The sequence below is a fragment of the Blennius ocellaris genome, assembly GCF_963422515.1.
Source record: "Blennius ocellaris genome assembly, chromosome: 20".
NCBI classification, from domain to species: Eukaryota; Metazoa; Chordata; class Actinopteri; order Blenniiformes; family Blenniidae; genus Blennius; species Blennius ocellaris.
In genome coordinates, this window is record NC_137669.1 from 7712303 (window position 1) to 7728708 (window position 16406).

General features: G+C 46.3%; 1 protein-coding gene across 1 annotated transcript in view; it reads left to right on the forward strand.

The window, feature by feature from the left end:
- LOC308144559 (triple functional domain protein-like) overlaps positions 1-16406 on the forward strand; it is a 69266-nt gene that overhangs the window by 12519 nt on the left and 40341 nt on the right. Inside the window, 1 exon segment of the mRNA XM_080515694.1 lies at positions 5162-5212. Within this exon segment, the coding sequence (XP_080371820.1) occupies positions 5162-5212 (51 nt within the window).

Consider the following 16406-nt stretch of genomic DNA (forward strand, 5'->3'; position numbering starts at 1 on the left):
CACTTTTATGATAGAGAGTCCCCCCCCCCCCCCTAATAGCCGTCCAATTTAGCCGTCAGCCCGTACGAATGTCCGCGTGCTTGTTGTGAGAGTACGTGTTACGAGTTTTGTTTACATCGTTTGATTCACCACTGAAAATAACAGTTTTCATGTAATTGATGGGTGAGCCTGCTCTTTCTCACCAACGTTAGTCTGGTAAATGATACCCCGCTGCCTATCGGCATCATTGTCGCGTTATTAATTAATTATGGTGGAAATGAAGCAGCTTTTAGACTTTCAAAGCGTGGGGGCAGATGTGGCACAGAGGTGAGAGAAGTAGACTCGGCATCGGGAGTTCACGGGTTCAAATCCTACAGCGGTGACAACTAATAAAGTATGATTACGGTAGATTAGTAACAGAGCTTCAACTACAATACTGCCCCTCAACATGCACAACCAGTAATTTTCACCTGGTGGCTGAACTTCTAAATGTTGATAATACTCGATAAGATATTAATTATCACGTTGGAGCTCCACAGGCATGTAAAAGAAATGGTCTAGTTAAATGATTTTAATTTAGATATCGGGTAAATCTTTCTACATAGTGGCGACACAGAAGGCTTTCATCTTGCGGGAACACAAAACTCTGCCGACAGATCTTGGAGAAAAAGGCCGTCGTGGTGAAACCCCGATCTACATATTAATTCCAGTCGCTCAGCTGAAGGTCTTCCTTGGTACAATGTACAATCCAGGACCATTGTTCAGTTTCCCCCCAGTATCTCGCGGAATCTGCAATGCGTAATGCAACAAGCCAGGCAACAACAAAAAATCCTCTCAGAAGGATGATCCCTAAGGTACCGTGTTGTTGAAAGCGCCGTTTGTGCCCCTTGACATTTAAACGTTGGCGCCCACCCCTCCAGCCCCCCCCCCCCCCCCCCCTCCACCTCCACAGTTCCTACAGCCGCTCCGGCAGCGCAGTTGCTCATTGTTTTTGTGCCTCACACCTCATTTTTGGCGAGCGTGAGCCAGACAATAGGAATTTTCAAATAAAAGTGGGGGTCTTTTCCTTTTTGCGCGTGAGTCAAACGATGAGTGTGCCTGCCGAGAAGGCAGGGCAGGCCAGGGGCCCAGAGAAAGGGTGGTCTTGTGTGAATGCGGGCTCGGAGACAGGAACAGTGTGTGTCGGGACGAGAGCGAGCCGTCTCGCGGAGGGGAGCTCAGTGTAGCGTACAGTACCGCCAGTGTTTGGCCGGGCTCAAGTCTCGGTGAGTTCACTCGCGTCTTGCAGAGAAGACGAGTTTGGAGGTTTTGCGGGACCCCCGTTGCAGTTTTTTTTTTCCTTGCCTTGTCATTTCCTCAACGGCGTTTTTGATGCGTGCGTGACCTGTTTAACTTTTATCCAAACGGCCTGGCTGACGTTTCAGCCGCGGGTTTATCCTAGCATGGTCTTTTAAAAAAAAAAGAAAAAGAAAAAGTTGGCTCGGTGTGTATGCATGTCTGTGTGTGGTTGGGTTTAACCCGCTGCTCCAACGGACACATCGCAGAGGGAAAAAAGCCTCACGACGAGCACACATACAGCGTGTTTTATCTTTAAATGCGTGCATGTTTGACGTCTGGCTCGGCTTCACGTCTCATTGTTTGGATTGCGATAACTTGCAGGCAACCACGACTGTAGCCGGGCATTACATCGTTGCACAGTGCGGCTTAAGTGGACATCTCTGGCATTGCAAAAATGTGAAGTATGTTGGTGTTTGGTTGTTCTCCTGCCTTCCTCTCTGCCCTCTTTTCTTTTTTTTTTTTACCACCCTTCATCTCATTCATTCCCTGTGAAGTTTTTCCCAGGTACACGGACTGGGAGAGAAATCCCTCGAGGTGTTTGTGCCTCTCTCGACGGCTCGGCTCTGCTTTCCCATGCTGTGTTTATGTAATGTTCACCAGGCCCGTGGCTTTGGCTCTCGTTTAACAGCAAGTTTGCTCTTGTGTCGTTTAACTCGCGCGCTTTACCGCCCCGTTCATTAATGGAAGTGGCCACAAGCCAAAGGTTGTTAAAATGGTACCTTGCCATACTTTGTGCACTTCTGGGAATCGCTGGCATGAAGATGGCTTTATCATAAAGGCCGAATTAGCAAATGCATGTTAAAAAAAGCACACAAAAAAACAGACCAATGCTTGAATAGAAGACAAGGATATTGTCATTGTAAAGAAAGTGTTTCGTGTTCTTCCGTGCTAGTTGTTCAGCAGCTCTTAAGCAAGACGTGCATGCCTTGACACCGGGTCTTGACCCTGACCCTTGCGTTGGACAGCAGTCCCTCTGCTAGTATACACGCTCTTTCTGTCGTACTTATGGCACGCGCAGTTCACTCTGCTTAACACTGTAGTCACAGCGGTGACAGGGAGTCTATATGTTGCATTTAGTAACGTAGACGTGCTGTAAAGAGGTATTGATCATTGGAATGCACCTATAATGCGGCCATTATAGTTCAGTAAGCTAATGTTGCATCATAATGTAGAGATCGTATTAACCAAGTATTTTCCATCCGATCATCACCACTGTAGAATGATGTATTGTTCCTAAATGTTTTCATGGCTCTTCTGTTCACAACACAACCTTTGACTCGAAATGAGTTGGCTGTTCGATTGAGCTGCACATTATGTTGTTTTAACAATTATATGAATGAACCTTTGAGATCACGATTTGTGACTGTACACAGTCACACTCCTCCAATCACATGAATGAGTTCTGAAACCAGCGTGACGCACACACACCAGGACAGGGAGGAGAGGGAGCCGAGTGTCCCGTGTTAGATTGGATGATGTTTGAATATTTATTAGGATGTTGGATTTGTCAGAGACCCATGCAGGCAGCTCTGCCTCTGTTACTGTGGCTATGAAGTTACTATGTTCTTGTAAATTAATATAATGTTTTCATTTATACTCGACTCAAGTCACAGGAACAGACTTCCTCGAGGCAGTTTTGTTAGTTTGTTTTCTGAAATGCTACAACTTGGTTGTTTGAGGACGCGATATCCGAGTTTGGAGACAACTGATATGCTGCGTTAAGTCTCTTTGGCACCTTTCCTCATCATCCCATAATGACACAAACAAAACATATGTTGGCGAAACAAACTGTGTATTTGTTGGGGCATGTGAGTGTTGGATCAGTTTTCTTCTTTTAAATACATGTTCCACACAGGCCTCTGTCACGTTTGACATATGAGAGTAATGGAAGTAATCAACCATTAATAATACTTCCTATTCAATGGCACCTTCTATTTGGCTTTTAGACAAAACACCTTTCAATCTGAAATGCAAATTTAAACGTCTATTGTTCAAAGCTCTTTCGTTCATATTTTATACATACTAGACCAGAAGAGCAGGTTCCTGCTACTTTCATTGTAATGATTGTGTCATTTAAACTATTGTGAACCAGATATTACAGACGTAATGTCTTTGTTGGCCCAATTAGGTTTCCTTTACGCACGTAAACTACAACAGGCATGTCGAACGTTGTCATGCGTCACTGCCTTCATATTCCAATGCGTCATGTACATTGGCATGGTTACACGCTTTAGAGGGCAGTGTGTGTTATTGGTTTAATATGGGACAACATTTCTAATCCAAACATCGCTGAAACGGGTTATAAACAGATGAAATAAGTCGTCTGAATATTAATTTTTTTTGTCCGGGAGAGTTAAAGTTGTAAATTTGCTTAATTCCACACATAACGTCTCACAATCTTTCCCTCGAATAAATCCTTATTTCTATTTTCTTTGTTCCTTTTGCTAGTCTCACATGAGCTATACTGCACAACACTGCCCCCACAGGTCATCAGTGGTATTACGATGTTTGCTGCACATCCGCAAGCTCTCTGAAAACAGAAGAAACGAACACAGAAGGTGCGAGGTCTCCGTCCACGAAAGGGAAGTTCAGTTTGTATGTGTTAATATTTCGTCCTCCACATCAGTACCGGCCCTTTCACCAAGTGCAGCGTTCAGCTTTTCTGCGGTACGTCGCTGATTAAACAAGGAAGGACTAATCCTGAGTCAGAACAGAAGGAGCATGTGTCACTGGCTCCACCAGTGAAGCGTCCAGCCTGTTTACATGTTGACAGCACATGACACCGACCGTATCTTCCCCCTCAGTCACAGCAGCGGCCCTCTCTCCGACACACACAAGCTATAGGTTGGATCAATGCGCCGATTGTTGTGTCGGCCGAGAAACCAGTGGGCCTCGGTCATGAGTTACTGGCTGACGAGAAGATGACTCCTACTCGCGCAGGTCCACTTTGAACTCGAAATGCTCTTTTAGAGCACACAGACAGGGTCCAATTCAAGTTTCCTTGCTGCAACATTCACTCGAATCGATGTGCTTTCTGAGAAATCGGGCCTCTGATTTCTGTTTTGAAGACGGTGGCGACAGTGTTCTTTTTCACTTTAGTGTAGAAGTGACTGTTGGGAAAGCTTTTCATCACAATTGCTATTGCAAAACCCTTTGATGACGTCTTGGTTCTCTCGGTTGCTCCTTTCCCCCTCTTGATTGTGACTGGTAACTCGTGCAGCAAATTCCTGGATCCAACATGGCGGTTGCAGACGAGCTGGTATCTGATCAGAGTGGAATGCGTGAAAGGTCATTTGGGACTGTGGAGGATCTCTCTTTGTCTTATGAGGGACTGTTGTTTCAGTGACAGGAGGACTGTGCCGCAGCTTGTTCCTTCGACTCATCAGGACTATGAACTCCGCCGGAGGTCCTGGCTCCTCACCACCACTCAAGTCTTAGTTTTGTTTGTAGTGTAGGTTTTGTAGCTTTACTGCACCATCGGGTTTCTTTTTTTTTTTTTGCTTTTCTTTTCTGATGACGGCACTTCTGTGTTGTTTTCTGCTTTTAGTTTTCTGTTTCCCGTAAATTAATTTGATTGAAAAATTGGTCTATTTCAAATAGATGTATTTCGCTTTCTCACTGTTTGCATGTAAAGGAGAGATGAACATTACACAACCGCTTCGCTGCACAAAGTTGCAAAAACTGTACCACTCCCACCCATTTAAGCTCTTTCTGGCAATACATGCTGTTTTGCACTCGTCAACTAACTAAACTAACCAGTTCTTGAACCATAAACATGTACAAACTGTCAGGCAATTTTGGTTTCCCTTGTTGTTAATGGTATTTTGTATTTTTCTGTCTCCAGATGGATCCCTCCCTAAAGAGCCAAAAGGAGATGTATCGAGCCAGATCGCAGGTAAAACAAGCATTTATTATACAATAACTCAACCACAGGATTACTATAAGATTGTCACCTATACACTGTGTTGCTTTGGTTATTTGGCCCACTACATGATAATACATTTCCTTATTCTAGATTCAAATGTCAAATATATGTGTTTAAGATTTAACCCCTGCCTGGTACCTGTAAATTCCAGTACCCAGCAAAGTAAAAGAAGTAAAGTAAAAGTAAAAGTAACTCGTTTTGTGACCCAAAACCCGAAAAACATATATGAAGTCGATTATTTGATGTGAAAAAAAAAAAACTGCTCTCCAGTTTTTGTGACATCTGTGAGGATTTGGACCCCACAAGGAGAGTAAAACTAGAAACTCTCACACACGTTTAATATTTCAGTGTGCCGATGTGACAGTGACAGGTCATTGTCACACACCTCCTTTATTCCTTTTTTTTGCCTCCAGACCCCCCCCACCCGCCCACCCCCACCACCACATCCTATGTTCACCAGATTGTGATTGGCTCCAGCCAGCCGTCTCCATAGCGACAGCAGGCTCTTCATGATTAGTTGAGATGGACGCATATGCCGTCTCCTTTATCATGATTGATTCGCTCAATTTTCCATCCCATCATCCTTCAACCATTTTTTTCCCCTTCCCCTTTCTATCAGTGCGTCCTTTTAATGCTTCCTTTTTCAGTTTCTTAGAAAGTCTCAAAAGAAGATTAGAGTGGTTAGATTGGTTAGTTCTTCCATATCGGTGTCATCCGCCTCTGGTTTTATGATTTAATTAGACATATAGTGAGTCAGACGTTTAAGACTCTCCCTTTACACGAGCCGTAGGTAAGTCCGAACAAGACGGTTGCACACCGATGATGAACTTCAGCTGGACATTTATCAGCAGTCGCACCACCGAAAAGCCCAAAAAAGCTCCAACCCCAGATTCAAAGGAGGACAGCGAGTTGGCAGGTTGCTCCTCGGCCCCAGGGCTTCGACAGAAGCGGCTTCAGTTGCCTGCAGAGAAAAAAAAAACAAAAAAGGGGGGTGGGGGGTATGAAAACGACACAAAAGCAATTACATCTCCACAATACTCTGCATCACGCTTTAAGGGAAGTGCTTCTGTTAAACTTCCTCTGCTCACCAGTGTATCACCTCCTGGGTTCAGAGGCAAGTGGTGGTGGTGGTGGAGGAGGAGGAGTGGGATGAGGTCCATCCATCTGCTCGTCTCCTCAGCCACTGGTCTGACTGGGTGACGGGAGAGGACTTGCATAATGTTAATGCCTTTGGCCCGAGACAGATGTGCTTTGCGAGGAGGGAGTGTCACAAGCTGGTGCGGATCCATTACTGTCTCACTTTCACCACCACCACCACCACCCGGCCTCCCTGGGACTCCATCCCCACACCCCCAATCTGTGCCTGTCTGTCTGGAAATCCAAATAGTTTATCTACTAATGTATTGTTCAGATGATTTGGTGTAAATCTTCACTAAGCTGCTGCTGCAGTCCTGCAGGAGGAGGTTCTCTCCTGTAGAGGGCGCGTGCGATTAGACTGGAATAGCGGGAGCAAGCAGGCAGAGCTGCAAGTGGCTGATTATGAAATGTAGCTGAAATGATGACTGCGCTGTTTAACAAATCATACTGTCTGCTACCCTCAAATGTAAAATTAGCATTTTTTTTTTTTCATCTCTCTCTCCCGCCTGTCACTTTAGCTCTATATGGATGAAACTCAGTGTTGCAGATAATGCTTCCTCTCACTTTCGTCACGCCTTGTCAGAATAGGATCAGGTGGCATTAAAAGACCCCGGCGAATGAACTCTTGGCACCAACAACAGGCCGTCTTTTCTTTCTCCTCCCTCTCTCCCTCTTTTCTCCCTTTCTTTTCTCCCTGCCTCCTCCTCCTCCCCTGCTGTGTTTGGGTCGCTGGGGTAACCCAGGCCTGTTTGTCGCTCGGTTGGTCTACCCTGCTATTAGAGGTCTGGACGGATGGAGAGAACAGGACGAGACGGAGGCAAAGGAAAGGAGGCTCTCTCTCTCTCTCGCTCTCGCTCTCTCTCTCTTTCTCCCACTCCGTCTCTTGAGCCAAAACTCAGATTTTAGGGACAAAAAGGGGGGGAAACTGGAAGCAGGACTCCGAATCTGAGCGGACTGGAAACGAGCACACATACTGAGCTGCTCACGCTGTCCTCTCTGTGTTTCTCAATAATGATACCCTGTTTCCATCGACAGCTCCTCATTTTCAATGCAGCATGGGATAAGAGCCACACAAATATCCCTTGTTGAAAAATCGCGTCTCGTGGACTACGTCCGCCCTCTCTCGGATTAAACTAAACGAGTTGCTGGAGAAATGGTTTCGAGAGTGTTGAGAAGGAAAATACTGAAGAACCTCCGACGTGTGAGGCTTTGAGAAACAGCCTTGAAGATGTGAGAGTAGCAAGTGGGCCATTCACAGTGGTTCAAATGGAGTTCAGGCGTTCGTCTATATATACATATATTTCTCACAAAGCAGCTAAGAATATGGTTAATTCAAGCTCAATCACAAGGCGCAGCAATAACTTGTCATTACTCGGCCTTTGTCGTTAACTGGTCATTCACTTGCTTGTGTGTGTTACAGTGTTACAGTCGGTGCCAGCTGTACAGACAGTGGGCTCATTGTTGCAGGCGCACAGCTGTGTCGGATCACCGCAGCCAATCGACTGAGCTCCCCTCGGTTCTTTGTCATCCGGCAAAGCATGGCGTTGCAGCAGCCAATCAGAGCTTCTGGACGGCGACAGGAGAGACGGGAGAACAAGCTCCGTGAATATAATGGTCATAGCAAGAATGGTTGGGGGGAATTTCGGAGATGGCGTTGCTAGAATGTGGTTTGGATTGTGGCGGGGGGGGGGGGGGGGGGGGGGGCTCAGGGAGAACATGCAAACTTGTCAAGAGTCAGACATGGAACTGAGATCTTCTTTCTGTTACACAAGAGCGCTAAACTCTACACCTGAAACTAACAATAGAAATCAGCATTTTGAGGCTCACTGTGTGTAAGAAAGAATAGAAAAGCGTGTAGGTTCAGGAGCAAAGGCAGTGATGGTTAGAATGGAACACTGAATCCGTATGGAGTATGATACAGCTGTGTGAAAGTAAGTGGCGGCTGTTTCCAGCGCACTCATATCTGCCAAGGCCCGAGCCAGGTTCCCCCGTCTTCACACCAGCTGATCCCACCGGTTTGTTCTTTTTTTTTTTTCCAAGCGGAGGTGTTCTTGATCTGACGCCATCAGACTCTTTTCCAAATTGTGCTGGACAGGTGTGCAGGCTGTCTTGACAACTTATTGCTTCAGCAACGATCTGAGGGGGAAAAAAACAACCCATAGCCTCTGTTTTTGGCAGCTGCTCAGCACTTCAGCTTCAGCTCAATAACAACAGCCTGCGCTGATAGATATTGGCAATTACCGCTCGTCAGGCTGATGAAAAATCTTAAAACTGTCGGTGTGGCAGGGGCTTGGCATTTTAAGGGTACATGTACGTCGCATCTGAAAGATCGGGTCAGCGAAAATGCTAATTGCAGACCACACACTGTTGAGCTTATTTGAGTGAAGTCACGGAGGTGTCAGAATCGACATCGTAAACGGCATTCATGAATATGAAGCAAGTTTGCAAGCCCGGCCCAATATCTGTTTTCCTCAGTGAATTTCACAGTGTGGTGGTCATCGGGAGTCGGTCGGGGGTCGGTGTCACAGGCACTCTATTCTGGTCGGCGCCCTCGGTCTAAAGGAATTCTGACCATTCCCGCACATCCCTCAGCAAGGAATGTCCGGTACGCCGTGAATGTGGGAAGTCCGCAGCTATGCAGGGACGCTACGCACACGGGCGCGCGGTTTTGGTTTCCTTTGACCCGGAGCAGCTGGTGGAGGAAAACCGACAGGTTCCCGTCAGCTGCTGGGGGAGCCGTTATGAGATTGAGGTTACATGTAATGGCTTTTTTTTTTTTTTTTTATCGAATGAAGAAGATGCTTGACTGTTGGCAACGGCTCCTTCTCTCTCTCTCTCCCTCAGCTGACTGTGCCACCCACCCCATCTGTCTATGGCCAGACAGCTGTTGCATTCCCTTTTTTTTTTTTTTTTTCTTCCCCTGTAACCAACATAGAAAAACACACCCGCTTCAGACCCTCCCCGAGGTATTTGTCGCAATCGCTCTGGGGCAGCCTTGCAGCAGTGTTGTTGAGTAAACTACTTTGTTGTATCAGTGACTTTAATGCCCACTTGACCTCAAACAGGCCCCCCGTGCCACTCTGAAGTCTCTGAGGTGTGTACCGAGAGTCGACATATCCCGACATACACGCATACACACGCATTAGTGACCCAGTAACCTCCGCGACCCGCGTATGATGTACTGCAGTGGCATCGTGTGGCAGCTTCAACAAAGGATGTTTGACATTTCTGGCGTCACGCTATCACCCCCTGCCCCATTTAACTTGTGGGTGCAGCCGCGTCAGTGATGACCGTGCTTCACCAGCTTCACACAATCAACCGAGGGATGTTGGGAGTCGTCCTGGAGGTGGTTTGTGTTTGTCTACAAGCTTGCAGACGAGCATCGTCTATCCCAGCTTGTGGAATTAAGTGGATTTGAAGCTTAGCTATGGACAAGGATTTCACCTTATTCTTCAGTTAGAGCATCATCAAGGTAATAATAACTTTTTCAGTGACAGCTCAGTCTGTTGACTTTGAAGTGCTGCAAAAGAAAGTCAGTGCTTTTATATTATAATTAAAAGAAGGCTTAATAGTTCTGAGATTAATTTGTTCAATTGCTGCGGGAATCAGTCATCTTTCTGTCCATCACTACTTTCTGTACCGCTTGACGTACTCATTTATGTCACTAAAATAGTATCAACCTTCTTGGTCATTTTCAAAAATATTGACATTTCCTCCAGCCATTTGCATTGTGTTATAGAGTATACCTGTTGTTGATGTGCAGTGAAGGATTTGTTGAGAACAAACTTTGTTGGATGAGGTCGTGCTTCTCCAGACTCAATACATGCTGACGGCCACTTACTACTACGTCCAGATGTGCTCCATAAGGAATAATGGTGACTATTGATCAAGTTCTCAGTAGAGACTTGCGTGTACATCATAAATCTCCATAGCTTCTCCTGCATCCTCAGGGTTCCCCCCCCTCCACCCCGTCTTTCTCAGGTCTTCCTTCCTCACGCTAAGCAGCTTCTCCAGGTTCATAAATGCAGTGCAGGCATATTATAATTGCTGCCCCTCCTTCACAATGAGGATTACCTCCAGGAACCTGCCTTTCCAAAAGACGGGCAGATTACCAGCTCACCTAATGCCACATGAGGTGCACGCTGATACCACGGACGCACGGAGTTTGGCAGCTCCACAATAACGGCTCGGTTTTCTGCTTGGAAATGTGTGCTGCAGCTTTTCCATACGGACGCGTAGACGACGCCGAAACGGGCGGTTTTCGGTCGTCTGCAGGATCGGAATATCTCCCCTCAGGAATCTCGGGATTAGCCTCAGCTGCAGCGTTTGTGCCCACAGTGGACTGGGATCCCTTCAGCGCGTCGGCCGCATCGGCCTATCATTAGCTGACGGTAGCAGCCGTCTGCATTTCTCCCGTCAGCGATCGGCGGCCAAATCCACAGCAGTTCGTGGATTCTCCTCACAATTAACGGACGGGTTGTTAGGCATGGCTTGCTGGGCCACCAGTCACAAGTGGCAGTACGCCCATACTGGCTCCGCCCTCATCCAGCTGACAGGTACAGGGGCGGGGGGACGCGTGGGTGGATACGCTGTTAGGCCATCGCGCCCCTCCTTAGTCTCCTACGGTTACGCTTTATCTCAAGAAACTCTTTTGGATTCTTCACATTTCTCTTGATTTTACTTGAAATACATCAAAAAAGAGTGGAGAAGGGAGAACAAGCAGAATGTGAAAAAGTAAAGAAAACGAAAGCTGCAAGCAGCATAGGACTTGGTGCACGTTGAGGTTTGGTGTACGCCAGAGTGCAATGGGATGACGATAGTACACCAGAGTGTCACAAATGTAAAATTCCTGTCGCCACACGGTTGCACTGCAACTGTGAATATACATTAGGGCAGGACTGTGATGACGTATGTAAAGTTTCAGGCAGATTGCAGCAGGGAGAGCAGAGTTACACATCACTTCCTGTTTCATGGCGAACCATCAGATATTCTTTCGGGCGCCATGACCACGCCCTTTGAGATTCTGGCCACATTTTTATATACGGGACAAATTCCATTCGGTGGCTATTACTATCAGATTTCCTGGACATAGGTGAAGCGTGTCAAAGCATGTTGCTCATAATAGATGTGAGAACAATGTAGGGGCGCTGTGGCGCCATTTTTCCAGACGCGTGTGCAATGACCAGAAAATGTGAAACGATTCAGCACTTCTGACGTGTGTGTGCAAACTTTCACGACGGTTCGAGCACGTTTCGTCTGTCAAAAATGCAGCAGCGTGTACCATAGGGGAAAGTAAAATCATTATTATATTACTTCCTCGCATTCCAGTAGGAAGTAGCAGAGCTCGGGCTCGGGCCCCGAAAAAGAAAGGGATTATTTGGCATCGACTGATCTATCATTAGTCTTTCCCTCCGCTCCCGTGCCATGGTGTCCACCTCCGCCTCCCCCTCCACCTTCCCTGTCCTCAGTTTTTGTTCCCCTTGCCTTCACTCACTTTCCGCCGTTTGCCTGATTCCCTCATCATTTTCTCACACTCTGTATTTTCTCTGGCTGCTCATGACATAATGATTAGCTGCTGGCTCCAAAATGTTCCGAGTTCTTCTCTCTCTCTCTCTCTCACTCTCTCTTTCGCCCTTAAACTCATGGTTTTTACCCAGAAACCCTACTTTTTTAGCCCATGAGCTTCTGTGTGTGTGTGTGTGTGTGTGTGTGTGTGACCTGGCCACTCTATATTTAGCTGCCGTGCCACTTTCTCCAGTCCCTGAACAGTGCGGAGTACTGGAAAGTGATGGGTCTTGTCTTTAAACTTACCTTTGGTGTTTAGAAGGGGAAGAAAATCTGCTCTCAAACACTTACAGTGAAGGTCATTTCTTCATGAGCAGGAGTCGAGGTAATATGCAGAGAGGCTTGCGTCAACATTCAATCATACAGACTGAAATATATGACGACAACGGAGCTGGAGTGGCACCAGCAATCCAAAGCACACTTTACAAGATCCTGCGACTTCTGTGCTCTCATCTTGAGCTTGTCGAGAGGTGCTTCAGATATATCGGAAGTCATTTATTGAAGTGGACCCAACAGAAACACTTAATCTTATGTTTGACGCTGTTTTACAGGACAATGAACAAGATGACGGTAAATGATCATTTAGCTTGCACAGGGGTGAAAAAAAAAAATCTCTAAATGTGCTTTTCATTTCAAGAGGTTCTTCAGCGGTTACCGGTCAGACAGTAGCTTTGTCCAGGGTCTGCAGCATTGTCTCTTCCCACAGAAAATACGTGCAAGAAGAAAAAGCTCTAAAAAATGTGATTTGATGAGTCATACGGCACTACAAAGAAGAAGAAAAAACCTGAATGACCGCAGATGTAACATGATGTCCCATCTTGTACACATTCTGTTTTTAGAGGCCATTCGATGATCAATGTCGTCAATGATCTGGATGCTTTTTGGTAATAGAAGTACACGTGAGTCTGTCGCTGTGTAAACATGATGAATGGACGGTGTTGAGAAGTGGGGCGCGTTAACAGCCGACGTGTGACTGAGCAGATCTTTATCCAGTGGCCGTTATTTTTTTTCCACTGGTACAGTAGCGAATTCACGCGGCGACAAAGCTCCCACTGTGAGCTCCCAGTCCACACGCCGGTGCTCGCAAACATGCAACGGTTTTCATGCTTGTCATCTTGTCAACATTAGCTTTTTCATTGACCTTTGATTATCCTCCCGCTCAGTGGCAGCCGGCCAATCAGGCGGCAAGTCGGCGGGCAACATCAAGGATGGTCGTCTCCTTTAGAAGACGAGTCTCTCCACGGTGATCGCATGCGGACCCGTCATATGCTGCGGTTCACCTCCACGTACACGCGCCAACAGCTTCACGTGGCAACGATATCGCTGATGTAATTAAGCGGCACCGATACGGCTCGTACTGGAATCAATGTATGAGGCAGTGTTTTGATGGCAGTGTGCCAAAAAAAGAAAAAGGGGGGGGGGGGGATTTTGCAGGTTTTAATATGCAGTTGGTGAACTCTGTGTGTAACGCTGAAGTCTGCGCTGATTCAGTTCAGAGGTTCAGGCAGTCAAAGTTCACAGATCCACGTTGAATCCGCTTTACTTGATGCATCAAAACAGACGGGTGCTCCTAAAAAAACACCAAAAAAAAGACGTCGTCAGAAAAATTCAGCTAACGTGTTCACATAAACATTTATATATCCAACCATTATTGTGATTTAGATCAATAAATGGATTAATTACAGACTGCTTTAAACACTTGGGTGTTTCTTCGCAGGCCTGCAAAATATACTGCAAATTTTCCCATTACTGTGACATCTACCTGCACAATGTACCCAAACACTGCGATAAATTATGTTCAATGCAATCAATTGGCAATCATTATTTCATACCTGGAGGCCGTTGGGCAGATGATAGAAGCGCAGCAATTAAGAACAAGAGAAAACACTGTTATGAGGACGAACTCTTGACAGGCGTTAACATAATCCAGTAGATATATTTATTTGTTGCAGTACTCAAACTGGATAGTGCAGAAACAGCCGCTCCATCCATATAATGTGGCTGGCGGTTACAAAACCAGCTCTCGTCGAATAGATTTTGAGATTTCTTTAAAACAGAAATCTCTTTGGTCGCTTGTACAAAAAGGAGCAAAAGCACAGCGCCGTCTCACAACGCGGCCGCAGCTGCTCTCTGCTGATTGAAAACAAAATGAAAAGGAAAGCTGGCGCTCGGAGAACCACGCTCTGCAGACGTGGCTTTTAATTCATGCAACGCCGCGCGCAAACAGGAGCCGAGGAAAACGTCTTAAAAACTGAGAACGGTTACTTGCTCCTTCTCGACGTTTCGATTGTAAATTGGAGAAGTAAATGCACCCGTCTCTGAGTTATTATGATACGAGGCCACGGAAGAGTGCATAATATTAGGCTGTAAAAAAAAACAAAAACATGATGCAAACTTGCACAAAAGCAAGGTAGAATTTCTACTTTCACATTTCATTTTCAAATATTTTTTCAAAAATCACTGGCTTAACCAAGGTAGCAGTCATTAGCTGCATCACAGTCTCGCTCTCTCTCCCTCTCTCTCTCTCTCTCTCTCTCTCTCCCCCCCCTCTCTCTCCCCCCCTCTCTCTCAGAAAAAGGTATGATCTATCCCAGAAAGAGGCCAAGCCTGGGCTCCGCATTCACAACAGCCGCCTTTTGTTTATCATACACAGAACTACAAACCCACTCACAACGGGAGCGTGGTGGGAAATGTAGTTAATGGCGCTAATTTGTGTGCGGCACCCCTCGGGGGGGGCTGCAGACAAACGAGGGGAGGGGAAGAGGAGTAAAAATAGAGACGAGTCCCGATTCCCATCCGTCTCCTCTGGTGGAGGGAAAGAATTACCATCTCATTAGCATAGCGCCGTAAATACAGCGCCATGCTGAGAGCGGAGACGGGAATACAACTCGGCGCCCCAGAGCCGGATGCGTTCGTGCTTGTCGAACAACAATAGTAAAAGGACGACAGGGAGGTTTTCTTCCTTCCTCCTCCTTACAGTGCGCCGTTATGTAACGCGCGGAGACAAATTGCAAAGTGCTGCACAGTCGAAACACTCCCAAGGCCCTCGGAGTAGAGCTCACCGCTGTGACGCGTTGCGAACGATCAGATGGAAAGTCGTGGGGCCGTTTGTCAGATGTCCACGTGGAGCACGGAGAGACGGGGGAAGTTCGTCGGACGCGGGGACGTCAGAGCGAGAGACAAAGGGGCACGTGGGTAACAGGAGGTGTCTGGGTCATCAGTCACACACGCCAGACCTCTGCGGCGCCTGAAGGACGAAACCTGGACACAGTGTGTCCTCCACTCAACAGCGAGTGTGTTTGAATTCTGGTTTTGAAGTTTTGGCATTAGCCTCATTCTGCTGGTGAGTCTGTCGACCAGAGAGTCACTTCTGTTGACCCGCCAACTGTTTTTAACCAATTGTACTCTGAATGGAATCGGATCAATTCGAGTGAGACTAAGACTGAGTAGATGAACATGACCAACACGGGGAAAGTGGCTGAGAATGCTGGATTTGGTGGAAGTGGACGATTTAAGTGGTGTCCATTGAGCATCTTCCTGTTGTTTCTCCTCATTCTCTCCAGATAAAGCAACATTTACACCAGCCTGTTGAGGAGTGCTAAAGATTTGAGTATTTTATTCATAGTAAAGTATATTTAGGCATCCAGTGGTGATAAAAAAAAAAAAGAATATTAGTTTTCACTGGGCGACTGAAGCTTCAGCCACTATTGCGTGATTCACCAGCGAATACGATCAAGTACCACTTATTTATAGGAAAATGTCGCAGTTCAGCAGTTGAAGGGAAGGCAAACAGAGTGGAAGTGAGTAAAGTAACTATATTTATAGTCACGTTACGCAGCTGACAGATTGTTGGCCTTCACCAATAGTGCCATTTAAAAAAAATAAAAATAAAAAAATACTGCGAGTGCAGTTTTTCACTGAGAGTGGAAGGGAATTTATTTTGCTGGGACGTCAGCAGCATAATACGTCCAGGGGTTTTTCAAACCAACGATATTAACTCTTGCCTCGCGGTTTATGAGTGCCGGTGTCGGCCTGTCGTTGGGTTCGGCGGCTCACTCTGGCGTCCACGGTTCCCAGAAGATCAATCCCAACGATTGTGGCCGTCCCCCGACCTCCTCTCCAAACACCACCGACACCACATCTGATTGCTATGGATTCCCAGCGGGTTTATCAATACTTTTTCCTCACGCCGTCAAGTTTCAACCACTGCGTTATGTTGATATGTCTTTCTTTGCAAGATCTTTTTTTTTTCAGACGCATCAGATGTTTTCACTGAATTGGAGGTTGCAACTTATGAATATGAGGAAAAACCAAGGAAGCACATTTAGCTTATAATCTCCCACTTCCCCAATGGAGGCTCCAATTTGGATTGTGTTTAGTTCCATTTTCTCCTCTGACTTGTGGGACATTTATTTACCACTTCCACTAATTTCCATTCATTCGTTGATTTTAAGAATCATTT